This window comes from Sorex araneus, chromosome 3, assembly GCF_027595985.1.
Source record: "Sorex araneus isolate mSorAra2 chromosome 3, mSorAra2.pri, whole genome shotgun sequence".
Taxonomy (NCBI): Eukaryota; Metazoa; Chordata; class Mammalia; order Eulipotyphla; family Soricidae; genus Sorex; species Sorex araneus.
In genome coordinates, this window is record NC_073304.1 from 237,481,588 (window position 1) to 237,505,998 (window position 24,411).

At 70.7% G+C, this 24,411-nt stretch overlaps 1 protein-coding gene across 5 annotated transcripts in view; it reads left to right on the plus strand.

Moving 5' to 3' along the window:
- The window catches only part of SEPTIN9 (septin 9), a 56,524-nt gene that overhangs the window by 26,351 nt on the left and 5,762 nt on the right, over nucleotides 1-24,411 (plus strand). For 2 of the 5 annotated variants that reach the window (XM_055131839.1, XM_055131838.1), the window contains exon 3: nucleotides 23,408-23,599. In XM_055131839.1, coding sequence (XP_054987814.1) covers nucleotides 23,408-23,599 — 192 coding nt within the window. Of the gene's footprint in view, nucleotides 1-15,085; nucleotides 15,224-18,717; nucleotides 18,918-19,988; nucleotides 20,143-23,407; nucleotides 23,600-24,411 lie in introns of those variants that run through there. The other 3 variants (XM_055131841.1, XM_055131840.1, XM_055131842.1) reach the window with 3 other exon arrangements.

Genomic DNA, 24,411 nt, shown 5'->3' on the forward strand with positions numbered 1-24,411 from the left:
TCTGGGTCATCATGCTCTCGCTCAGCTGCGTCAGGCTGGCCGTGGCCGGACGGGGCGTCCCTCTGCCAGCTGGGCCAGATGTGCCCGGAGGGGGTCCCGGCTCTGGGCGCGGGCAGGCGGCCTGGGGCAGTGGGCATGGGCCAGGCCCTGCGTTCCGTCCCCTGCTGCGGCCAGGCCTGTGCCCACCCGGCTCCCCATGGGGTGGGGCTGGACCCCCCCTCCCACTCCTGCAGGCTGTGGAGCCACTGCCGTTCCCCTGAGGTCCAGCTGGCCCCGGGGTAGGCCCAGGGCCGTTGCTGGGCTCTGACCAGACCCTTGACCCTACCCGGGCTGTGGCCTCGGGGCAGGACACCATCCGCGCGGAGCTGCTGGCACAGGCCCCCACCAGCCTGCTCCCTCCTGCCCGCCGACCCCTCCCCCCCAACCCCCCCCCCCCGTCTGGTATTTCCGAGCTCCCGGCCTCCCCCGTGGTCTTTAATCACAGCCCTTGTTTAGCTCCGATGCATCCTTCAAAGCCCTGCAGCACCTCTTCCGTGCAGCCCTCCCTTTTGCTCCTGGCAGCGTGCTGGGGACCTTACGGGGTGCGGGGGTCCGGCCCGGCCTGCTCTGTGTCAGGCAGACGCCCTCCCGCTCTGCTGCTGCTTGTCTCTGCCTTTTCCTCCCGCGCACTGTTGGTGTTTGCCTGCACGCGGTTACCTGTGTGTGCTCCTTCTACTCCCGGCCTTGTTTTTGACTTTCCTTTCGGCATCTTCTTCCTTGGGGCCGGGCAGTGGGGCCCGAGGCAGGAGTGGAGCACATCCCGGGGAGCTCGAGGCCCCAAGTTCGAGCCCTGCTCGGCGTGTCGCGGCTTCTGTGCCCCGACCCTTAGCCCTGCCGGGAGGGGGCGCCCGGCCCCAGAAGCGCCTTGGGGCTCAGGCCTGTCCGTTTCGAGGGGCCGCTCAGTGCCAGGGCTGCAGCTCAGACCCCCACTCCTGCCCGCGGGCGCCCGGGCACCGCGGGGCCTCGTCCACGTCAGGTGGAGCCTTATTTTCTTTTTATTTTTGGTGGGGGGGCGGGGGGTTACTCTGGCTCTGCACGGGGGTCACTCCTGAGGGTGCTCCAGGGAACACAGGGGAGGGCGGGGGTCGAACCCAGGTCGGCTGCGTGCAAGGCCGGTGCCCTCCCCGCTGGGCCCCGGCTCCGGCCCTGATGCTTGTTCTGGGGGCTTGCGTGTACCCAGGACGTCACAGGCGTCAGGCCTGGGCCCGGGGGTGCTCTCTGCGCTCCGGCAGGTACCCCAGGGGTACCTGGGCACTGCCTGTGGGGTGCGGGGTCATCCTGGCAACTCTGGGGCATTGGGATAAGAGGCGGCCTGTCCCTGCTGGACAGGAGCCAGGGGCCACGGGGGGACATTCTGCCTCGGGAGTGCTGGACCCCGAGACCCCAGCCCTAGCCCCGACCACACCCAGACCCCGGACCGGTCCCCGAGCCCCAGCTCCTGGGCTGTGAGCGGCTGCGCCCCCCTCTCCCCTCCCCTGCCTGGTGTTGGGCGCAGGGGCTCCGGGACCCACAAACACGGGTGGGTGCGGGCTCTGCCCATCGCCTGCCCCCTCCCCCCCCATGCTGCCTCTGGCTGGGGTCCCGGGGGGCTGGGGGGTGCAGCAGAGGGGAGTAGCCAGCCCGGGACACCACGTTCCAGGCGTCCATCCCTCCCTGGCCTCCTCACATCAGGGCCTGCCGCCCGGGTGGACGGTCCGGGGCCGAGGGGCTCCAGGGTCGCGTGGCAGCGCGTGGCCAAGGGGGGCCGTGGGTGGTGTCTGGAGGGGGTGACTGTCCCAGCACGCGTCCGGGAAGGGCCCTCAGCCAGGCTGTCCCCGGCTCTGCCCAGCTGCCGGGCCCCTCGGTGGGTGGGGCTGGGATGTCCTTCTCTTCCTCGGCCTCTGGGGCAGACGTCCCTTCCGGGGGCGGGGGGGGCGCGGTGGGCAGCAGGCGGGGTCCCCGGGCCCGTCCCCCGCCCAGCTGTCGGCAGCCTGGCCTGCTTGGGTTTGGTGCATCCGGAAACGCCGGGGCAGCTGCGGGCACCTTAAATAGCGCCAGGCACAGCTGTCGGGGGCACCCAGGTGGCAGGCGAGGGTGTCCCCCCCCCGGCCCCCCAGCTCAGGGCTCCGGACGAGGCCTCGGGGCACCAGCCAGCCAGATGGGAGCAGCTGAGGCGCCGCCTGCGGTCAGGCGCGGGACAGCTGCCGGGAAGCAGCCTGGCGGGCACAATGGGGCTCTGTCCGGGTGCGGAGAGGCTGCGCCTCCCCACGGTGCCGAGACCACGCTCGGGCCCCGGGGTGCCATGTGGGACCCCGCGAGCAGGGCCCTGGGGGTCGGTCCTCGTGGTCTCTGACCTCGTTGCACCGCTGACCTCGTGGTCTCCCCGGCCTGACCCCTCCGCTGTCTCCCAGGACCTTCTGTGGGGACTTTGGCGTCCCCTGGGCTTTGGGTGCCCGGAACCCCGGTCTGGAGCTGAGGTGTGGCCAGCGGGTGTGGCCAGCCGGTGTGGCCACGGGGCCCGGCTCACCAGGGCCCTGTCCTGGCAGGAAGCTGGCCCACGTGCAGAGACGTCAGCGTTTATGCATTTGTTGTGTGTTGGTTTGGGGGCCGCCCCGGGGGTGCTCGGGGCTCACCCCTGGCGGGGCCAGGACGCTGTGGACCGAGCCCGGCTGGTCCCCTCCCTGCCACACGGGCTCTCCGGCCCCGAGACTCCGCAGTTTCAAACCACCGAGTTTAGCTTCTCCTTCCCGGCTGCTGGCTGTGGGGGGCTCCGAGTCTGTCCACCCCCCTTCCCGCGTCGGCTTCTGCGGGCAGCTCTCCCCAGCGGCCCCGTGTCCACGCTCCCAGCCCTTCTCTGTAACGTCAGCCACTGCCAGGCTGCCTCTGGGCGGGGGCGTGACCCACTCTCAGCTCGGGGGTCCCCGCCGGGAGGCAGCCGGGTGCCAGCCCCCCGCCCGCTCGCCTCTTGGAGTCTGTCCGGCCCTGGCTGCGCCCCTGCCCGCCGCCCCCCAGGTTTGGTTCTTGTTCTTCAGCGTCTCTGGATACCCCCGTGGCAGCTGGTGCAAGACACGTCCCGGCTCTCACGTTATTTATAGCGTGTCTTCGCGGGGGGGACGCGGCCCAGCTGCCGGGCTCCTCCTGCCGCTTCTCCCCGGGGTCTCCGCGCGGCCGGAACCCGGACACTCGGCCGTTTGCTCTCCCTGTTCCTTCCTGCAGGGCCGGGCCTCGGGGTGTGACGGGGCACCTGGGCGGGGGGGGGAGGGGCGGGGGGCTGATTCCCATCCGCTGGGTGCCGCCGTGGGCGTCTTCGAGAGAGGAATCGGGATGTTTCTCCTCCGGAGCGCGTCAGACGGCAGCACCGTCAGAGCTTGTGTTGGTGGTCCTGGGGGCGGCTCCTACCTCTGCTCTGGGGGTCTCCCGGCTGGGGGGGGTGGGCCTCTATCAGAGGCCTGGTGACACCAGAGTTTACATGACTCTGCTCAGGGTCACTCCTGGCAGGGCCTGGGGACCATCCGGGGTATCGGGGATCGAACCCAGGTTGGCCTTGTGCAAGGATGAGCCCCCCGCTGCGCTGCTGCTCGGACCCCTGCTCGCTCTCCCCTCCTCCCTCCCTCCCTCTGCCTCTGCCTGTCCCTGGGGCTCGGCTCAGCGCCCCCCCCCTTCTCTCCCGTCCACGCCCTCAGGCTCCCTCAGCTGTTTCTTTCTCTAGAAGGTGAAAGAGAAACCCCATCGGGCCTCGAGAGAGGCATGTCCAGCGGGCAGGAAGGACCCTGGGGAGGTCAGCGCCTGCGGGGCGCCCCCTCCCCCCCTGATGGACGCTGTCCTCCTCCCCCCCCCCCCCCCCCGCCTCCCACGCCATCAGGGGCCGGCAGGAAACGGCTGAGCTGGGCTTGGGGCCCCTTCTTGGCCGAGGGGAACTGACCCCCCCTCGGTGCGTGGGCCCCAGGCTGGCCGTGACCCCCCAGCTGTCCGGGAATGGCCTGTGACCCCCCAGCTGTCCGGGAATGGCCTGTGACCCCCCCAGCTGTCCCGGGAATGGCCGGTGACCCCCCAGCTGTCCCGGGAAGAGCACCCGCATCCGCCAGCCTCCGGTGCTCAGCCAGAGCTCAGTGGCACAGCCGTGGGGGGCGGCGAGAAGTCTAACCCCGGGGGTCCCAAGCAGGGGTGAGTGCGGCAGGGATGGGCAGGGGCAGCACACTGACCTCCTCCAGCCGGACGGGCCCCAGAGAGGAGAGAGTAAGGGGGGGAGGAGGGAAGGCGGCGGGGCGGGTCACCGCCTCCAGGAGGGCCGCAGCGGGCAGTGAGTGGACTCGTGCTGAGCCTGGTGCCCGCGGGGGTGCAGGGTGCGGGGTGGCCACTGCCGGCAGGGAGGCCTGGGGGCACGGCCGCTGGGTGCAGGAATTCCTTCCCCGTGTCCCTCCCCCCCCCCCCCCGCCTTGGGTGCTGCCTTATATGGTGACGGGAACTTCTGGGCTCCCGCATGGCCAGCACTGTGCTCCCAGGACTACTCTGTGGTTTGTGCTCTATGGACAGCGAGCCTCAGGGGGTGCTCCCTGGAAAGTGCTCCCTGGGGAGTGCTCCCCAGCAGCTCCCAGCGCTGTTCCTTCAACTCCATCAGTGTTCCCCAGGCAGTGCTCCTTGGGCTGTGCTCCGGCTGTGGAGAAGGGCCCAAGGCAGAGGGGTTGACCCGCTCCCTGACCACGCAGCCTGGGGGAGTGGGGCCGGGCCACGCCCCACGTTGGGGCAGGGTGGGGGGGGCTTCATCTCCGAGGAGTCCGGCCTGTGCAGCCAGAAGCTTCCAGAAGCCCCGCCCTCCGTCCCACACACTGGGCCCTGAGCGGCGGGTCAGCAGAGGGCAGGAGAACAGGGCAGGGCCGTTCCCAGGAGAGACGCTGACTCAGCTCTGCAGCGTCCAGCTGGGCTTCCGTCCCCCACGGTCACCTCGCCCATCCCGGCGTGGCCCCCACGCCTGCAGCGGGCCCCTGTGAGCGACTCCGGAGTGTGCCCTGGACAGCCCAGAAGGTTCTGGAAGGGAGCGGGACAGGCCTCCCCCTAGTCGGCTCCGGCCCAGCACCCCCCACAGTGCTCACTCGCTCGCTCTTCTCCCTGAGCACACTCGGTGGTGCTCAGGGCTGACTCCTGGCTCTGTGCTCAGGCCTGACTCCTGGCGGAGATCATACAGCCCAGGTTGGTTCCATCAAGGCAAAGGCCCGACCAACGCCCACCCTCCTCGGTCCCCGGGTGGGAGGGTTCAGAGCTCGGTTCCCTCGCGCAGGTGACGCATCTGGGGTGGGCACAGTGCCAGCTGAGCCAGGAGGAGGGAGGCGTCACCCGGCTGGAGCAGCCTGGGAATGCTTCCTGGAGGAAGTGCCGTCTGGTGGGTGGGTGGGAAGCGTCAGGCATGCTGATGGGGGGGTGTGGCGAGAGCCCACCCACTGCTAAAGGGCTGGTCGTGGGAAATGGGAGCGGGAAGAGCCCCGGCGAGACCCCCAGGCACAGGGCGGCTCACGCGCCCACCTCCCCCGGCCCTGTCTGGACACACAGCGTGGTCCGGGTCCCCTGCTGCCCCGTCCACCCTGCCATCTGGCCCCCGGCTCCCTGGCGGAGAGGCCTGTCCAGCAGCCCGCATGAATCCCGAGTGCCTTGTTGCGCCAGCTCGACCTCTGACCCCCGCACTTCTGGGTCCCCCTGTGGGAAGGCATGAGGCGGGTGGGTGGTCCCTCGTGCCAGTGCGTGCAGGATGCCCTCCGGGAGGCCGGGCAGGCGCTGGCGAGGGTGGGGCTCTGCACTCAGCAGTCAGCGGGCGACCTTGGCACCTTCCGGAACCTTCTGGTTTCCCTCTCCAGGAGCAGGGGAAGTAACGGCCTGACCCCTGAGAGGGTGGGGCCACACAGGTGACGTCGTGGGGGGGAAGAGTCCTGCCCTGTCACAGCACCAGCCTGCGACCTTGGGAAGTGGGTGGGGCTTGCTGCAGTGCCCAGAAGCTGCAGCCAGAGAAGTGGTCCTGGGCACTAGGGGGGCAGCTGGCCGGCAGGGGCGGGGCCTGCCGGCAGGGGCGGGGCCTGCGGGCAGGGGCGGGGTCTGGAGCGTTTGTCCAGCAGCTTCTCCTGTTTTGGTTGTGGGGGCGCCCACTCACCCCAGATGCCCGGTGGCTCCTCCTGGCTCTGCACTCACGCGGAACATCCAGGGTGCGGGGGATGGGGCCCGAGTGGGTGCTCGAGGCAGCGCCTTCCCCCCCCCCCCCCCCCCGCTGCGCTGCCCCCCAGCCCCCTGAGCAGCTTCCCTGCTGCTGCTCCTGCTGGGGGCCAGGCGGGGAGGCGGCGCCCTTCCCGCGCACTCCCGGCCGCAGGGCCCCTGCTGGTCACTGGCGAGCCGCGGCCGGGTGGGGTCTGGGAGTCGCCCTGGCCAGCTCGGCCTCCTCGCGGAAATGGACCCAGGAGCCCGCTCATGTTTGCGCCCCTGACCCGCCCGGGAGCTGGCCTTGGTGGCACGGGGTCCCCAGCGCGACCGCCTCCTCCCAGATCCGTGGCTTCCCGGAGGCGGCCGGCGGCCAGGGGAAGGGGTGGGACGCCAGGCCCCCGGCTGGGGCGGAGCCCACCCTCAGTGCAGCTGCCACAGGGACAGTGGACACCACCCGGGACAGCGGGAGGGGGCACCAGGCCTGGAGACGGGGGCGGTGCGGGGGGACGCTGCAGCCGCCGTCCCTGGGCTGTCGGGCGGGGCAGGGCTGGACGGACCCACAGCCCCCCAGGGGCTTCCAGCCGGGCCCTGGAACTTGCTCGAAGACAGTGCCCAGTACTTGCCCAGTACCCAACCAGTGCTGGCCCAGTACCTGTGCAGTACTCAGTGCCCACCCAGTACTGACCTAGCACTCACCCAGTGCCCCCCGGCAGCAGCCTGGAGGGCTCCGTCCGCTGGTGGGCAGGCGTTGGGGCTATCGAGGTGCACGTTGGGTGCACGTGTGCTCGTGTCCGTGTGTGCACGTGTGTGCGCTCAGGCGTGCACATGTGAGAATCGTGACAGGTTGTGTTGTGTCTTCAAGGCGGGCACCCTCAGTCCTCAGGGCTGGCTCCCGGCTCTGTGCTCGGGGGTGGACCCGGGCCCTCTGTGTGCGAGGCCAGTGCCCACCGCTGTCCAGCCCTCCCTGTCCTCCTGCCCGGCCGCCCCTGCACCGCTCAGCGGGGGTCCCTGCCCGGTGCCCGCGCGGCCGCAGCTTCACTGGGCGTGAGGAGGCGGAGGCCAGTGGGGGCTGCTGGACCCCGGCCGGGACCCCGGGGAGGCTCTGCCTCCTTATCCCCGAGGGGCGCGGACCCCCTCTGTGTAGGGGAGGTGACGGGGGGGGGGGGGGGGGGCTGGGCCTTCTGCTGTGGGGGGCAGCGTGCAGCCCTGTCGCCCCGCGGGTCTGCCCGTCCCCTCCCCTCCAGGCCTCTGCTGCTCTGTGTCTCCCCCCCCCCTCCCCCCCCGTCCCCGGCAGGCCCCCTGCTGTGCCCCCGCTTCACCCCTGCCCGGGCACTGCCTGCACGTGCCCCCAGTCTCCGCGGGGCTCACTGGGGCCGGCACAGCTGTCCTGGCGTCCGGGGCAGCCCTGAGCCGCCATCCCCAGCGCTGACCACAGTGCTGACCCTGGCCCTGACCCCGCCCCTGTGGGCTGAGCTGGACGCTCAGCGAGGCAGCTGCGCGCCCGCCCCGCCCCCTCTTCCCGTGCTCCGCCCCGCCCCTCCCCCGCTGGGCTCCGGGCCATGTGGTGCTAATTAAGTCCTTCCTGCCGGACAGTGAGGGGCGCGGGGGAGGGGCCGCCCACAGCAGGCCCCCTCCCGCCGCCCCCCCCCCTGCTGCCGCCTCCGTGGTGAGGGTCTGGGTGCAGCTCTGGGGTTGGGGGGTCCTCCCTGCCCCGTGGGGGCCTCCTGCCCCTGCGAGAGGCGCGTCCCTGTGTCCCTGCGCCGCTTCCGGCCAGCTCCTCTTTGACCTGCTTTTCTAGAAAGTTCCCTGAAGCAGGGCTGAGCAGTGAATGGTGTGTGTAGGGGGGGCAGGGGTCCCCCCCCCCGTGGGCTCCAGCTCTGCCCCTGAGTGGTCTCCGCTGCCAGGCTGGACAGGGGCAGGACGGGCATGGGGTGACGGGCAGGACCGGAGCCCCGGGGTGGCCCAGCAGCCCAAGCCCAGTGCCCCGTCGTTCCTGCAGCCTGGCCACTTGGTGAGGCCGCGGGGGGCTGGTCGCCCGGCTTGGGTCTGGGCCCGGTGGGCCTGGGCCACTGTGAGTACCAACAGAGCCCAGAGAGGCTGGGCCACCTGCCCGGGGCCACACAGCACACGGCGGGTGGCGGGAGAGGGTGGGGAGCCGAGACCGGGACCAGGCTCCCGGGGGTCCCCGTGGTGTCCCGGGAAGACCCTCAGGGGGTCGGGATGGTGGAGGCAACAGCCCCGGGGGCCCAGGCCCTCTGGCTTGGGGTGCAGCTGCCTTGGCTTCTTCCCCAGGCCCCTTGCTCTGTGCTCTGCGTGCCGGCCGGGGTCCGAGGGGCCTGCAGTGCAGGGGCCCTGGCCCGGCTGTCGCAGCCCAGAGGGAGGCGCATGGGATTCAGTAAGGGGGTAAGGAGCCGCCTCCTCCCGGGGGCCTGGGGGGGGCCCTACCCTTCCCCCTCCCCCCACCCCCTGCACCTGCGTTTCCTGGGGGAGGGGCACATGGGCGGGAGGGAGGGTCCATCCTCAACACACCCCATACCGCCCTCTGTCCAGGGGGCGGCCGTGGAGAAGGTCCTGATGGGGGTCAGTGGGGCCGCGGGGCCCAGAGCAGGGTGCAGGCTCGGGCCCCTTTGCGCCCCTGGCTTTGTCCCCTGTGATTGTTGCCCAGAGAGGGCGAGTGATTTCCCCGGGACCACATAGCACTGCAGACCTGCTCCTTCCTCCTGGGACCCTGGGGTGGGGTCCGGCCTCCGGAGCACTGGGCAGGGGTTGGGTTCAGAGAAGAGCACCCCGGGAGAGGAGAGGGGAGGCTCAAGGGCGCCAGGAAAGCATCTCCCCCACCCCAACCCCCGGTCTCTAGCCTAACTAACTCCCCGCCGGCTGCCGGCTCCTTCAAGGACCCAAACCTCTCTCAGGGCCCGCGGTGAGGTGGGGCTGGTCGGCAGCTGCCCAGCCCCTGGTCAGGCAGGTTCTTGGCTGCTGGCCCGGTGGCCCTGAGAGCCCAGGTGATGAAGGACGGAGTCTCAGGCCGGACCCTCTCTGCTCCCGCCCAGCCTGTCAGGCCCGGTTTTCATTGTCCTGTGCCTACTTCCTGTGGGCAGCCCAGCTTCTCCGGAAGCAGCTCCCTGGCCCTGCCCTCGTCCAGGACCCCTGGGCTCCCTGGCCCGCGGATGACGTCTGGCTCTGCCTTGCAGTAGGTGGCCGCCCCTTTCACTCTTCTGCTGACAGATTCGGGCCTGGTTGCTAGAGGTGGGCACCTTGGGCAGTCCTGGAGGGCAGCCTGTAGGTGGTGGCTCTGACCTTTAAACCAAACCGAACAGAGAGTTTGAGGGCTGCTGGGCCAGCGAGTTGGTCTTTGAGACGCCAGAAAGAGGGTCACGGGACCAGCGTCTGTGCAGCTGATCACGGTGTGACCCCAGTTCCCCGTAGGGTCCCTGCGCGCTGCCGGGAGCCTCTCTCCACAGACGCCGGGGAGTCTAGGGCGTGAGGAATTTGCTGGTGTGACCCCCCCATCCCCCAGCATGCGGACCCCCATGCCCCCGAAGACGCAGGACCTCAGTGGTGGAGCCCGGGAGACAAACACCCGCTGGGGCGGAGCCGCCAGCCCAGGAATGCAGAAGCTTCTAGAAGCTGGTCAGGGCAGGGGAGGGATTCTGAGCCTCCCTGCTCAGGACTCAGCACCTCACAGCCCTTGGGGGAGGGGGAGTGAGGCAGGAGCTGGGAACTGCCCCCTCTGGGGGAATGGCCCCTGCACATCCCCTCTGGCCGCGCCTGGGGCAGGCCGGGAGGAAACTGAGGCCCAGGGAAGGGGAACCAGCCGCAGGCAGCTTCCTGCAGCAGCGAGGGGAGGCGGGTGTCAGGTGGTGGGTTCCCCGGACCCTCCCATCGGGCAGCTAGCTGAGTTTTCTCAGGTGCTGCCCAGAGGCCCTACCCGGGACCTGAGCCCCCTCCTCGGGACCCTTGGGTGCCCCCGGTGTGGGCCCCTGGGGGCCGCTGGGCTTTGAGGAGCCCTGGTGCTGCGGGGGTCGCTCACCCACGCACCCACCGTGTTGGTGCCGCCCAAGAGAAAGCGGGTCAGGACCGGCCTTGGCCCAGGCCAGACTCTGCCCCGGGCTTGGGGCCCCAGCATCTGGGCGGGGCACCCCCCCACACACCTGTCATCCTCCCTCTGTGCTTGATGAGGGTAAACTGAGGCCGGAGCAGTGGTGACCGTGCAGGCTGGCCACGCGGGAGGGCCTGTCCCCTTCCAGGGAGGAGCCTGCTGGGGTTGGTGCCTGAGCGCCCTTCTCTGGCCTCCCTGTCCCGCACAGCCCTGTCCACTGCTGCGCCCTGGGAGGCCGCCGAGCGCGGTGCTGAGGGTGGGCCGCGCGCCCACCGGGCCCCTCACGCGGGCCAGGGACGCGGGGGCTATTCATGATTTTATTTACTTTCTGTCGTCGTTGGACTTGGGGCCACACCCGGTGGTGCTGAGGGCTTCCTTCTGGCCCTGCGCCCCGGGCTCAGTCCTGGAGGGTCGGGGGACCTGGGGAGGCCGATGGAACCCGGCTCGGCCCGCGCAGGGCAGGAGTCCTCCCCGCGGTGCTCTTTGGCTCCTCACTGTCGTTCTTAGCACACCGGGTGCCTGGTCTGGGTTCCGTCTTTACTCCCGGCTGGTCTGGGGGTGCTCAGGGCTTGCTCCCGGCTCTCTGCTGCCCGCCTGGTGTCCGCAGGGCGGGTTTGTCCTGGGTCCGGCAGCCTCGCCCGCTGCCCTTCCGTCCAGAGCATCTGGGGAGCCGGTCAGGACCGGCCGTGAGCAGAGGTGCTCCCTGAGGGGCTCCTGCTCCCGGTTCCGAACATTTCGGCCCTGGTCTGGTCCGCAGCCGCCTGGGCGGGCGCGGGTGGGCACGCTGCTTTCCCGGGCGCGTGTCCTGGGCGCGCCCAGCCGGGACAGATCCGGAGAAACGGGGTCTGCGTTGTGGCTGGGGGGCGTCGGGGGCAGAGCACGAGACCCCGCCAGGAGAGGGGCCCTTTCTCGGGGGGCGGCTGGTGAGCCAGTCCCGTGTAGTGAGTGCTCTGTGGGGACCCCGGGCAGTGGGAGCCTCGGGCTGCACCTAGGGGTGCCCCAGGATCAGCTGGGGGGGGGGCAGGCGCATGCCCAGGAGGGTCTTTTGCAGATTCTGGGAAGGGCTTCCCTCCGCCCCGGACCCCCAGGGCTGGGATGGTGTCGGAGCCCAGGGCGGCCTTGGGAGCCGGTGGAGTGCCTTGGGGGGCTGTCCCGGGAGGGCGTGGGGGGTGGCCGGCTTCCGCGGGCCCAGCCGGAGCCTTCTGGACCGCGCGTGTCGAGCAGAGTGACCGCCTGGACGGCCCTTGCCACGGCTGAGGCCCCGCTGGCCACACGCCTCTGCCAGCGGCGTCCGGGCCCAGCTCAGCGCCCGCAAACCTCCCTCCCGGGCACAGGGGCCGCGGGCCAGGCATGCCCCTCCTCAGCCCTGCCGGGCACCAGCCCTGCCCTCTGGGGAGCCCCGAGGAGGGTCCCACATCAGGCCACACTTGTGGGGTCCTGCTTGTTTTTTTTTCTCTTTTGCCGTTTAATTTACTTGTATTTGCCAATTTCCCCGCACCCTCGGCATAAGCATGTGGTGTAGGAAGCCGTCCATGACGACCCCTTGCAGGCTCTCGGGTTCCGGCCCTGTGTTACCACCACGGCGCCTTCCCCCCACTGACGGCTCAGTTTCCCCCCAGAGCCGACTCCGCCATTTATTTGATATTCCTGCGATCAGTAATTTGCTTCCGGCTTCTGACACCACCTGGTTGTCATCTGGGGGCCCAGTTTGCTGGGGGCTGACTCCTGGCTCTGTGCAGGGCGTGGGGGCCCTATGGGGGCCAGAGATGGACCCCAGGCGGGCCGTGTGCAAGGACAGCGTCCTGCCCGCCGTGCAGCCGCTCCAGCCCCCAAACATCGGCCCTGAGCGGATGCTGCTGTCAGAAGCCTTTCAGGAGGAGAGGCCCTGTGTGTCAGAGGTCCTGAGAGTTGACCTGCGGAGGGGGGAGGGTGCTTCTTAGAAAGGAGGAAACGGGCCCTTCCTGGCCGATTCCACAGAGGTTGATGAGTCAGTCCCTGCTGGTGCCTCAGAAACACAGAATGGAGTGGCCATCCCAGGAGGGCTTCCTGGAGGTGGTGCCTCTTTTAGAGGGGTTTATGTTTTGGGCCACACCCCGCAGCACTCAGGGGCTACTCCTGGTTCTGTGCTTGAGGGGAGGGGTCACCTCTGGTGGGGCTTAGGTGTCCCTGCAGCGCTGGGGATTGAACCTGGGCCTCCCAGATGCAAAGCTTGCATCCCGGCCCTCCCTGCTGGTCTCTAGCCCTGCACCCGGTGACTGGGCAGGCAGGACTGGAGTGTGTTGGCCCCAAGGGAGCCGCAGCGGCTGTGGGGGGCCGTTGGTCCAGAGCCGGGGAGGAGCCTGCGCGGAGGGGATCTATGCCGGCGGGAGAGCCACGATTGGCTGCCTGATGGGGGGCGGGCTCTGCCACGCCCACACCTCCTGGAAGCGACGTGGGCTTGTTTCGGGGTGCTCCGGCCGGGCCTGGGGGTCCGGGTCTCTGGGGTGTGTCCTGAAGGGGCTGGCAGGGCTGACGCCACCAGCACCGTTTTACTGCAGGGCAGGGTGTGGGCCAGCTGTGGGCGCAAGGGCGGTGGGGATGGGGTGCTGGTGAGGGCAGCGGGGGTCGGGGAGCAGGGGCTGCGAGGGAGATGTGGGCTGAGGCTGGCAGCGGGGGCAGAGGTGCCCACCTGCTCCGCTGCCGAGCGGCTGTCCTGAGGCCGTGGGCGGGGGTCAGGGGTCTGGGCCCCGGGGGTCAGGGGTCTGGGCTGCCCTGCGGGCTCCTGGCTGGCTCGTCTCGGTGCTCGGGGCGTGGGCGGCTGAGACCTCAGCCAGGTGACCAGACTCGGGGTGCAGGGCCCATCGTCAGGGTGCGGGGAGCTGCCCCGCCCCCCTCACCTGCGTGTGTCCCTCTCGGACCTGGGGACCCGTCATGGGGTGGGGGCGGGCTGTCCCCCGGGCTCCTGAGCGGGGGTGGGGTGGGGGGGTTAAGTCCAAAACCAGGAGCCAGTTCCCGGGACCCGAAGCCGGTTCCTCTTTCCAAGGCCCTTTCTGAGGGGGAGGCGGAGGGACACGCGTCTCCACTCTGGGCCGCGCTGTCACTCGCCCCCTGTGGCCTCAGTTCCAGAAAGTTCTTATCACCCCAGAAGGAAGTCCTGCATCAGCTGCACTAGCTTCAGCCCCTCCCCCACCTCGTCTCTGTCACGGAAGTGGGGGCTTGGACTAACGCACCCCACGTCCGGCCGGCCTGGAGGGTCGGGGTCCGTGGGGTCAGCTGTGTGGTCACCGCCTGCTCCCACTGTGCCCGGCATGACGTCATCCCCTCCCCTTGCCCCTTGCCCACGAGCCCCGAGAGCTTCCTGATCCCTCCCGGCCTGCACGGACCCTCCTTCCGAGACCGCCCAGCCCCCCATCCACCCCTGTCCCCGGGCCCACCCCGCCCAGCACACAGCCCCGCAGGACGGGACCCCCTCTGAGGGGAGTGCCCACATGCTCCAGGCTGGCACGGGAGAGCCGCGCCCGGAGTCGGCCGGGAAGGGCACCCAGGGGCCCGGGGCCGGCCCGTCCCAGCTCATAGCATTGAGCCCACAGCCCTGTGGCTCGGGGTCACGTGCAGGCTGGCAGGAGGGGTGCGGGGAGATCTCTGGGGCGACTGGGGGCCGCCGGCTGAGCGGAGTCTGCCTCCCACTGCGGCCTGGGTCACCCCAGACCAGCCCCGGGGCTCACGGGGCGGGGTGGGAGGGGGGACCCTGTGCTCTGCCCTGGGCCGCCCACCCTCGGGGCTGGGGAGCGACCTATTGCTGCGAGCACTGCGGGGAAGGACATCCTGCCCCAGGCCAGGCGGGCGCCCACCCAGGGCAGCACGTCCTGGGCATGGGCTGTGCCCCCGGGACCCGGGCCAGGGGGGCGCCCACCCAGGGCAGCGCGTCCTGGGCATGGGCTGTGCCCCTGGGACAGCAGGTGTCGGAGGGGCTCCCCGTGCCTGCGGTGGAGGGTTCTGGGGGTCTCTGCCCTGCGGCTCGGCTTGGGGCAGCCTCCCTCTAGCCCTGGGGGGGGTTTGTGGTTTTTTTTGTTTCAGTGTTTGGGCCACACGTGGTGGTGCTCAGGGTTGCTCCTGGCTCGGTGCTCAGGGATCACTCCTGCGGTGCTCGGGGGAACCAGATGGGGTGCCGGGGATTCAGCAGGGTGGGCCACGTGCAGGGCCAGCACCTCCCTGTGCTGTGGCTCCTGCCCCTCCTCCTGGCACTTAGAGCGGATGGTGGGGGGCACGGGGCAGGGGGGCAGGGGCGGTTTCCTCCCTGCCAGGGGGGAGCAGAACCAGGGCCCAGGGCTGGTCCCGCTGTGCGGCCAGAGGCGTGGGGGCGGGGCACTGGGCGCCGGGTGGGGGAAGGAGGCGGAGGCGGGAGAAGGGTCGAAGGCCTGGTAGGGCCCTCCCCGACGCCCACCAGGCCGCGCCAGGCCCCGGGTGCCGGGTGGGCACCCCCAGCCCCAGTCCCGAGGGCCCCGTGAGGGAGTCGTGCCGGCCCCCCGGGAGTGACGCACCAGGTCAGAGGTCGTGGCACAGGATGGGTCTGGCGGATCCCAGCTTCCAGGCCCGGCCCAGCTCCTCCTCTGGGGACCCCCGCGCCCATCCCCCAGTGCTCCCAGGGCCCGGGCGGGCGGGGAGGAGGAGACAGCGGCCCGGCTGGCGCGGATCCCTGGGCTCGGGGCAGCAGCTCGGGGAGCGGCCGCCGCCTCCGTCCGTCCCCCGCCGCTGGGCAGGCGGGAGGCCGCGCAGGTGACCCCCTTCCCGGCCGCCGCCCTCCCGCCCGCGCGGCCCGCGCCCGGCCGGGCCCTCGCTCCGCGGCCACAAAGCCCCTTTGATCGGGCCGGGCGCGGGGCCATGTGACCCGGGGGGCGGGCCGCGCTCCCGCCGCCAGCGCCGCGCTCCGCCGCCGAGAGTCCTCCCGTGAGTCCTCCCCCTGCTTTGTTCCTCCGGCCGCTGGGGGGCTGCAGGTGTCTGGCCGCCGCGTGGGGGGGGTCCCCGTGGCCCGAGGTGGGGCAGGGTGCGGGCAGCGCAGCCCCTCCCTGGGGCGCAAGGGGCCAGCCCGTGGGGGAGGGGCACCCGGTGTCCATGCGGGGCCCAGATCCTCGGCCTCGAGCCGGAGAAAAGGGCTTTGTGCGGCCCCAGCTGCCCTCTGTCAGAATCTGGCCACTCCGAGGGTGCCTCCCCCCCCCCGGGGACTCTGCAGGGAGCTGCCCCCCTCCCTCGGGTGTCCCTGGCTTCCGGGAGGGTGCTGGCGTCCATGTGGCGCCGGGCACGGGGCCCCCGCGGAGTTGCTGAGAGCCAGAGCCTGGCCAGCAGGGCGGTCGGAGCCTGGGGGATCTGCTGGGGGGGCCGGGGTCGGGGTCGGGGCTGCACCCCCGCCCCACCCCCACCCAGGGATCAGCCCCTGCCTGAGGTTCCGGCCCCACAGACAAGTCTGGACTCCTCTCGGGGCGTGCACCGCTCCGGGGGTGGGGGGCTGGGGGGCAGCGCCCTGGCTCTGTTCTGGGGGTCGCATCCCGTCCCCCGTGGAGAGGCCCTGGGGCAGGGGTGCAGGTGTCTGGGGCCAGAGCGGGAGTCAGACGCAGGAGCAGAAACTTAGGCCCGAGGAGGGGCAGCTGGAGGCTCCCGGCCGCCCCACCCCTCGCGGCTCCCTCCGCCCCCCTCGGTGGGCGCCTTCTGCCCCCACCACGAGGCCAGGCTGGACACATGCCCTCCCGCCCGCCCCAGCCCTGGGCTTTATTTCCGCACAGGAGGGGCCATGGCATGCTCGCACCCCCGCGAACCTGCCCCGCCTTAGCCTAGGTGCAGCCGGGAGACTGCCGGGCCCCTGCCTGCGCCCCCCACCCCCGGGTCCGGGAGCTGGGCTGAGCCGCCTCCTGGGGCCTGGGGCAGGCCCGGGCCTGCCTGTGCTCGGGAGCTGAGCTCTCGGACCCTCCACAGAGAGGCCTCTGGGCGCACCGGGGACCCCGCGAAGGTGAAGCCCTCACTGGACGGTGGGCAGGGGCTGTGGAGGGGTGCGAGGGGCACAGCCCCGTCTCCCGCCCCCTGCCGGGGCCCCGCGGTGGGATGCAGTGGCGGGAAGGAAACAAAAGCGTTGGTGGAAGCCCGCCCGCCCGCCGCCCTGCTGGAGCTGTGGGCTCGGCAGACCCTCCCCCACTCCCCGCCTGCGTTTCCTGTAGCTTCGGTCTGTAGCTGCTGGGGGTGGGGAGCGCCCCGCGCCCGCCTCCCCCCCAGCACCCACTGAGCTGCCCGGAAACCCCGGCCTGGGTGTCCCCGACCCTCTGGATCGCGGCTGATGCTGCCACAACCGCCCCCGGCCCTGGGTGTCCCGGCGCTGCCCTGCTCCCGACGTCACTGCTGGTGTTCCCCAGGAGTGTGGTCCCCAGGCGCCCACCTTATCTTATCTTGTCTCCCGGCGCTTTGCGGGCGCCTGTCGGCAGCCCGAGAGGGACAGGACATTAGGTTGTCCTGGACGCTCAGGCCCGGAGGAAGCAGGGCTTGGGGACACGCAGTGGGGTCGCTGGGCTCACGGGGCCCGGCCCCGCATCCGACCCCCTTATCTTTGCAGAGTGGCCGCTCAGTCCCGCACCCTGGACCTTGCAGTGTTTGGGGGGGGCTGTGCCAAAGGCCCCGTGGGCATAGTGCCCACTCAGGAGCGGGCACCACAGATGCTGTGACCTCGCCGTGACCCCACCTACTGCAGCCGTGCGGGGGAGCCCTGCCCGTTGGCCCCCTGCTGCGGGGCCATCGCGCAGGTCATCCTGATGACCTAAGAGGAGGGGAGAGCCCTGCGGGGCAGGGGCAGCGGCAGCGGGCCCCTTGGGAGGCAAAGGCCAGGCTCCTGCTCGGCTGCTGATTGGCTGTTCTGCGGTCACGCCCCTCCGGGGGCGGGGATATGTTAGGATTGGCTGTTCTGCTGCCACGCCCCTGAGCGGAAGGTGTGCAGAGGTTCCTTTTTTTTTTTCCCCTCTGGGTGAAAAAAACACAGGGGTGACTCCTGGCTCTGCACTCAGGAATCACTCCTGGAGGTGCTGGGGGACCCTATGGGATGCTGGGAATCGAACCCTGGCCGGCCGCGTGCAAGGCAAACGCCCTGCCGCTGTGCTGTCGCTATAGTCCCGAGGTTTCTTATTTTAAAGGGTCAGTTCCCCAGTGGTCGTGAGGCCCCAGCGGGACTCCGGGGGTGCTTGGGGTCACTCCTTACAAGCAGGGTGGGTGAGTGGTCACCGGCCTGGGGACCCCGCACCCCCATGTGGCTGCAAGTTGTGCCTGGATACTCGCCGGCTGCGCTGTGCTGGGGCGCAGGGGTCCTGGCCCGGTCCGGGGCCACTCAGGCCACCAACGTCCCTGTGGGCAGTAGGAGTTGCCGGTGTGACGCACGCAGAGCCCGCACCCCCTCAACACCCGGCTCCTGGAACGGTCACAACGTCGCCCCTCGGCCTCTTGGGCTCTGCCTTTGCTGTTCCGGACGTTTCCTAGACGTGGTCCCCATCGGCCCCCTCTCTGGGTGTGACACGGTGGCCCCGTGGCCGTGCTGTGGATGGTGATGCGGGCACTGGTGGAGGGTGGCAGTGCCAACCGGGTCCCAGCCCCAGCGTGGTACGGCAGCCCCGAGAGTCATGTTGGCTTGTGGGTTGCTGTTGGCGTGTTGGGGACACACGTGGCCGGAGCGGGCCGGCTCTGCACTGAGCCCAGCTACCCGGTGGGTGCGTGGACAGTGGTGGGTGGGAAGCAGCTCTCTGCCCCCCACCCCCCTCAGAGGATGGGTGATGCACCCTGGCCTGTGGGCCGGGGCCCCGAGGGGTCCTGGCTGAGTGTCGGGGGTAGTTTCGCCGGTTCTGGGGGCACAGAGACCCTGGGGGTGTCTGCTGGGGCCTCGTGCCAGCCCAGGAGCCCGCGACATCCACACGACATCCACACCGGTGGCCGAGCACTGCGGCCCGGGGTGGGTGCCCGAGTCCCGGAGGAAGACACTGGGGTGGGAAGAGGGGGACGCCTACTTAGACCCTCTCTTGCCCCGGGGGACATCTTCCCCTGGCAGGGGCGTGGGTGAGGCGGGGAGGCTGCTGGCTGGGCGTCCCGCTGTTTGACTTTTTTTTTTTTTTTTTTTTTTTTTTTTTTTTTTTTTGGGTCACACCTGGCGATGCACAGGGGTTACTCCTGGCTCTGCACTCAGGAATTACCCCTGGCCGTGCTCAGGGGACCATATGGGATGCTGGGATTTGAACCTGGGTCGGTCGCGTGCAAGGCAAACGCCCTACCCACTGTGCTATCTCTCCAGCCCCCGTCCCGCTGTTTGAACAGTGAAAGTGTGTGCTCAGGGCTCTGGGCCGGCCTGTCCCGCCCCGCCCAGCGTCCACGCCCCCGCGGGTTCCAGCAGGAATTACCATATGAATGTGGCTCCTTCCCGGAGGAGAGCTGCGGGTGGCAGGCCCGGGAGGGGACCTCAGGGCCACCGCGGCCTCGGGAGCTGCGGGGTCCTCCTCGTGCCTCGCTGGCTGGGGGACACGGCCCTGCCCCTGCCCCTGTCCCTGCTCAGCCTGGCCCTGAGGGGCGTGTCGGGGCCCCTGCAGGTGCGGCTCCCGCCCGAGGAGAGGCCCAGGGCCCTGCAGAGGTGAGTCCTTTGTGCGCCCCGTGCGTGCGGCCAGGCTCCGGCGCTGCCCTGGGCCCCGTGGGACGCCCAGGTTCTGCGCGTGGCCTTTGGACCTCTGGGCGCAGACTCAGACACTGGTACCAGGTGGGTCGCTGACTTCCACCTGAGCTGGGACTCAGCTGGGGACAGGGAGCTGCTGGGTGACCCCAGACCATGCCGCCCCGCTCGGAGACCCCCCTCCCCCACCCTGGGCCCAGCACTGCTGCTCGCTGCTCGGTGGGGGCGGTGAGAGGGAGGGACTCCAAGCCCCCTCCCCCCTCACCATTTCCGGAGCCAGATTTCCTGCACGGGCAGGAGCTGCGCATGGAAGTCCATCTGTCCTTCCCCGTCTGTCCTTCCGTGGGTGCCCGTGGCCCAGGACGAGAAGCCGGGCTACTCACCTCCGTCCCTGGCTGCCCACCGCCCTCCTGAACCCCAGGCAGCTCCGGATTGACGGGGTAGCAATGGGCCCCTCCGGTGGGCAGCAGGGAAGGACCGGGAGCTGACTGCCCGTGTGTCCACCCTGCACACGCACCCACGCACCCCTCTGCCCGTGTCCCCTGCCACCCACCCACCCACCCATTCATTCACCCACCTATGTGCCCACCCGTCAGTCCGTCCACCCCTCTGCCCATGTGCCCACCCCACGTGCCACTGGCTTGCCCACCTCTTCGGCAGTAGCTCGACTCACCCACGCCTTGTCCAGCCACCTGTGCTCGCACCACCCGCCCACCCACTTAGGCACCCGTCTCCCCCTCCCTGTCTGTCCACCTCCTGGTGGGTGCACCCCCCCCTCGCTCCCTCCCTCCCTCTCCCCCTCCGTCCCTCCTGCTCCAGGGAAACAGACCCCTGGAACTTGCCCCTGAGGGGGAGGCCGGTGTTGGCCAGAAGGAGATGCATCTGGGGTTCTCGGCAGCGAGAAGGAACAGAAGGTTCTGGAGCCCCCCGGGGGAGTTCCCGGGAGCGGCCCCCAGAGTTCTGGCTGTTCCGCGCAGACAGCTGGGCCTGGCTGGTGCTTGGGTTGCCCCCGCAGTTCCTGGGCCTGGGGGCTGTTTCCTTCCACCCCAGCAGTCGGGAGCAGCCCCTGGCTGGACCCGAGGGAAGCGGAGCGTGCGGACTCCAGGTCCCAGGACTGGGGGGCTCCCGGCTCTGCCGTCTGGGGGCAGAGGTGGGGCTGGAGCTTGGACAGGGCGTCCCCGGCCTGCAGGTGTGTTGGCTGTGGGTGGGTGACCGGATTTGGTGGAGAGGGAGGCCCGAGGGGCCCGGGGCCAGCAGGGGGGCACTGGCGTGGCTGCGGCAAGAGTGCCTGATGCCCAGGGCACCAGGCCCCACCTCAGGGGGTGCCCAGAGGGGAGTGGGCCAGTTTGGTAGGAGGACTGGTGGGGACTGGTGAGGCCAGGAGCAGAGAGCACTGGGGACAAAAGGAAGGACTGGCCAAGGGTCCTGGGGTCAGTGCCAGGGGGTGGGAGACTACTGTGGTGTTTCTCCACGTGCTCAGCCCGATCTGCGCGTTCTCCCAGCGTTTCCCGCGCGCTCTGCCTCTCTCTGCGCCCCTGGGAGGCCCCGTGGGAGAGCCGGCCCAGGGGGGCCCGGGGAAGGGGGTCCCCAGGGTTGGCAGCTAGCGGGAAGGACCAGGGGTGGTGAGAAAGCCCAGGGCAAGCCAGGGCCGGAGCGGGGTCACGTGACTGTGACCGCGGATAGCCAGAGCGCTGGCCCCGCCCCCGCCCCGCGGATGCCCCGCCCTCCTTGCCGCTGGTCCCCTCCTGGGACCCCCGCCCACCGCCTGCCTGCAGAATCCGGGCCCGCTGGCTGGGCTGGGCCGGGCCTGGGGGTCTTCCACGCCCCCTCTGCACACTTTTTGTTCTAACACGCAGTTCACGGGGGATGCGGGGCGGCCCCTCCTGGGGTCTCCGGAGCTCTGCGTCCTTCTGCTTATCGTCCGCCAGCCTCGAGCCCCCCCCCCCGCCCCCTGGGACAGACCCTGATAAGAGGAAATTCCAGATTCCACCCAGTGACAAATGGCCAGTCCCGCCCTCCGTGGGGGCGCAGCCGCCGTTGCGGGGGGAGGGGGCTGCTTTGGCCTCGGTGGGTGGGCCGGGGCGGGCCGGGGCGGGGGCGGGGCGGGCCGGCGGGTCCGAGCCTGTCCCGGCCGCCTGGAGGGGGGCGGGGCGGGCCGGCGGCCGCGGAGAGCGCGAGGTGCTTCCTGCACAGTGGACGGAGGTTTGCTCGCAGGGCTGGGGAGAAGCTTCGCCGGGCGGGAGCGTGGGGACAGTGCAGTGGCCGGCTCGCGGGTCAGCGCAGGGCGGGGGCAGCCCCGGCCGGGCCCGGCCGTGGGAAGTTCTGTCTTCGCCCCGCAGCCCACGCGGGCTCGGTGCTGGGCGCCCGGGTGCTGGCCAGGCCCGGGGCAGGCAGGGGACAGAGTCTCTTATTTCTGACCTCCGGGTGCCCGCGGAGACACTTCCTGCCCGGCGGAGTGTGGAGTGTGATGCGGGTTGGAAAAACGCGTGAATTAGATGAGCCCCGAGCGCGTTCAAATATTAAGCCCCGGGGGAGGGGGGCAGGAAGCCGGGGGCGGTGTCTCCGGCCAGCCTGTAGTGGCCAGTAGGTGGAGGGGCAAAGCAGGGCCTGAGGTGGTCCCCCCCACCCCCGCTGGCCGGCCGGGATGGGGGCCACTGTTCCTTCCGGACGCCCCCAGGGCCTCCCCTGCCCGGATCCCCGACGGGGACGCAGCCCGACCCGAATCAGTGACTTCCGGGCTGTTGGGGGCCCGCACCTGGCCTCGCTGGCGGTCACTCCTGCCCGTCCGGGAGTCCATGCGTTGCCCGGGCCAGAACCCGGGCTTGCCGCATGCGAGCCACGTGGTCAGGCCTTGGCGCCCCCCCACCCCACCCCACCCACCCGCTGCAGTTGGCTTTCCCTCTGCACCCGCGAGCCGGGGTGCTGAGACCCCTGGTGCCCCCAGGGCTGGCAGCTGTGGGGCCTCCCCCGGGGTCCACACGGGACCCTGTCACGGCTGTGTAGGGTGCAGGGTGCTGGAGGTGCAGTTTGATGGGGTGGGTTTGGGGCCACCCCGGCAGTGCTCGGACTGACTCCTGGCTCTGTGCTCGGACTCAGTCTGAAGGGGCCGGGGGACCCCAGGGGTGCCAGGGAGAGATCTCACGTCGGCTGTGTGCAGCGCAAGTGCCCCACCCACTGTGCTTTCTGGCCCCCACTGGCTAACATGTTATGGTCGCCGGGGTGGTGCTCCCCTTGGTGGCACCTGTCCCTCCGCCTCTCGTCCACACCCTCACCCCTACCCCTCTGGTGGCTCCCCTCGGTGGCTGCCACCCCAGGACTCAGGCCAGCCAGCACCCGCGTGAAGCTCCTCCCCCAGCTCTTGCAGCCCCCCTCAGCCCGCGCCTCTGGGCCCTGGGGGAGGGCGCTGAGCACTGTGGGGAGTGACTGTCCCTGGGCTCTGTTGTGGAGCCAGGCCAGCTGTGGCCCCACGTTTCAGCAGCTGAGGGGGGGAGGCGGCTGGGGGCGGGTCATGCCAACCTTGGCCTTCTGAGAACCAGCGGGGCTGGGGTGGGGGTCCCCAAGGGCGGGAGGGCCCGGGCGCGGGAGGGCCTCAGCCCCCCTGGGCTGTCACACGGCGGGGGCGGGACGCGAGCCCCCCACTAGTGCAGAGCGGCCCCGTGAATGTGGAACCGGTTCCTCCGGGGGGGAACTACCCTTTTCTATTAATAGCGTTTGATGAAGTTTGTGTGTGAAGCAAAAGAGCAGAAGAATCCAGCCTTGCCGGCGCGGGGAGGGGTCTGACCGCGATTCTAAAGCCCCCGCATGTGGCCAGCATCTTAGGCCTAGAACGTTCCATCGGGGAAGAAAGACGCTGCAGGGGGGTGGGCAGGGCAGGGGTCGCCCGCGGTCCCTTCCCAGGCTCCCCTCGCCCCCGGACCGCGGAGGCCCCACTTCCTGCGGCGGAAGTGACCCGAGCCCAGGGCGGCCGCCTCCAGGCGGGGAGGGGTGCGGGGTGGGCGTGGGGGGCCACGGCAGCTGGAAGCAATTTTCGGTCACGTGGGCGGCCCAGCGCGGCTCCAGGAAGCGCCCCTCCCCCCGTGCGGCTGGGGTGTGGGAGCAGCGGGGCGCGGCCAGGGGGTCCCAGCGGCGCTGGCTAGAAAGGGGCCGGCCCTGGAGGGTCAGGGCGGGCGACCCTGCCGGTGTAGACCCCCCTGAGGCCTGCAGGAGGTGGGGGGGTCCCAGCAGGGCCCCACGCTCCATGGGAGGCGGGTGGAGGGGTGCGGCAGCTGGGGCAGAGGTGAGGCCCTGTCCAGGGAGCCGGGGTTGGGGCTGTGAGCTCACTTGACGCTGGTGCCTGTCTTTGGGGGGGTCCCCAGGGGCACCTGTGCCTCAGTTTCCCCCTCCAGGGTGGGGGTGATGCTGGAGCCAGGGGGCAGCTGGCATCCCCCCTCACGTCCCTGCTCTGTCCCCTGCAGCCACGGAGGCGGCCCCCAACAGCACAGGTGACATGGCGGACACCCCCCGAGACGCGGGGCCCAAGCAGGCGCCCGCCCCGCGCGGCGACAAGGTGTCCTCGGACTTCGGCTACGTGGGCATCGACTCGATCCTGGAGCAGATGCGCCGCAAGGCCATGAAGCAGGGCTTCGAGTTCAACATCATGGTGGTGGGTGAGTGCCGCCCGCAGGGTGGGGCCCTGTGCCCGGGGGCGCCCGCCACCGCCCTGCCACCTGGGTCAGCATCGCGCACCGCCCACGACTGTCGCTCTGGGGGGGCGGGGTGGGGCCGTGCAGGCCGCGGGTCCCTGATGACAGAGGAGCATGGAGGGGTGGACCCTGGGGCCTGCCCCTCCCCCGGCAGTGCGCCCACCTGCAGGCCGGTGGCTGTGGGGGTCCGAAGGCACCCAGGGCTCCGGGGGCGGCAGTGGTGGTGGGGGGCGCAGCTGTGATCTGGGAATCCGGGAAGGCTGGCGGTGGCCGGCTCTGCGGGGTGGGCAGGCTGTGCCCGGAGCAGGGCCCGGGGGGTTGGGGGGGTCCTGGGCTGCTTGTCCCAGGCCACACAGTTCCAGCTGATTGACCCACGGTGCCGGGACCACCGCTGGGAGGGGCCCCGGCACTACCCCGGGGGTGCTCAGGTCCGGGGAGCAGTTCTAGGGTTCAGGGCTTGCGGCCCACTGACCAGTGCCCCCTCCCCCCGCCCTTCTTGTGCTGTTGTTGTTGTTGTTGTTGGGTTTTTGTTTAGGTTTTGGGCCCCACCTGGCGAGGATCAGGGCCGGCTCCTGACTGTGCTCAGGGATCAGTCCTGGTGGTGCTCGGGGAACCCTGTGGGGCGCCCTCTGTGCTGTGCCCTGCCCTGTCGTGCTGATTCTTTGGCATTGGTTAAGGCAGCGCAGAGCAGGGTGTGACCTGGGGTCAGGGCCGAGACAGACGTGCCACCGTGTGGCCTGGGTTTCCGCAGCCGTGAGGACGGCCTCTGAGGTGTC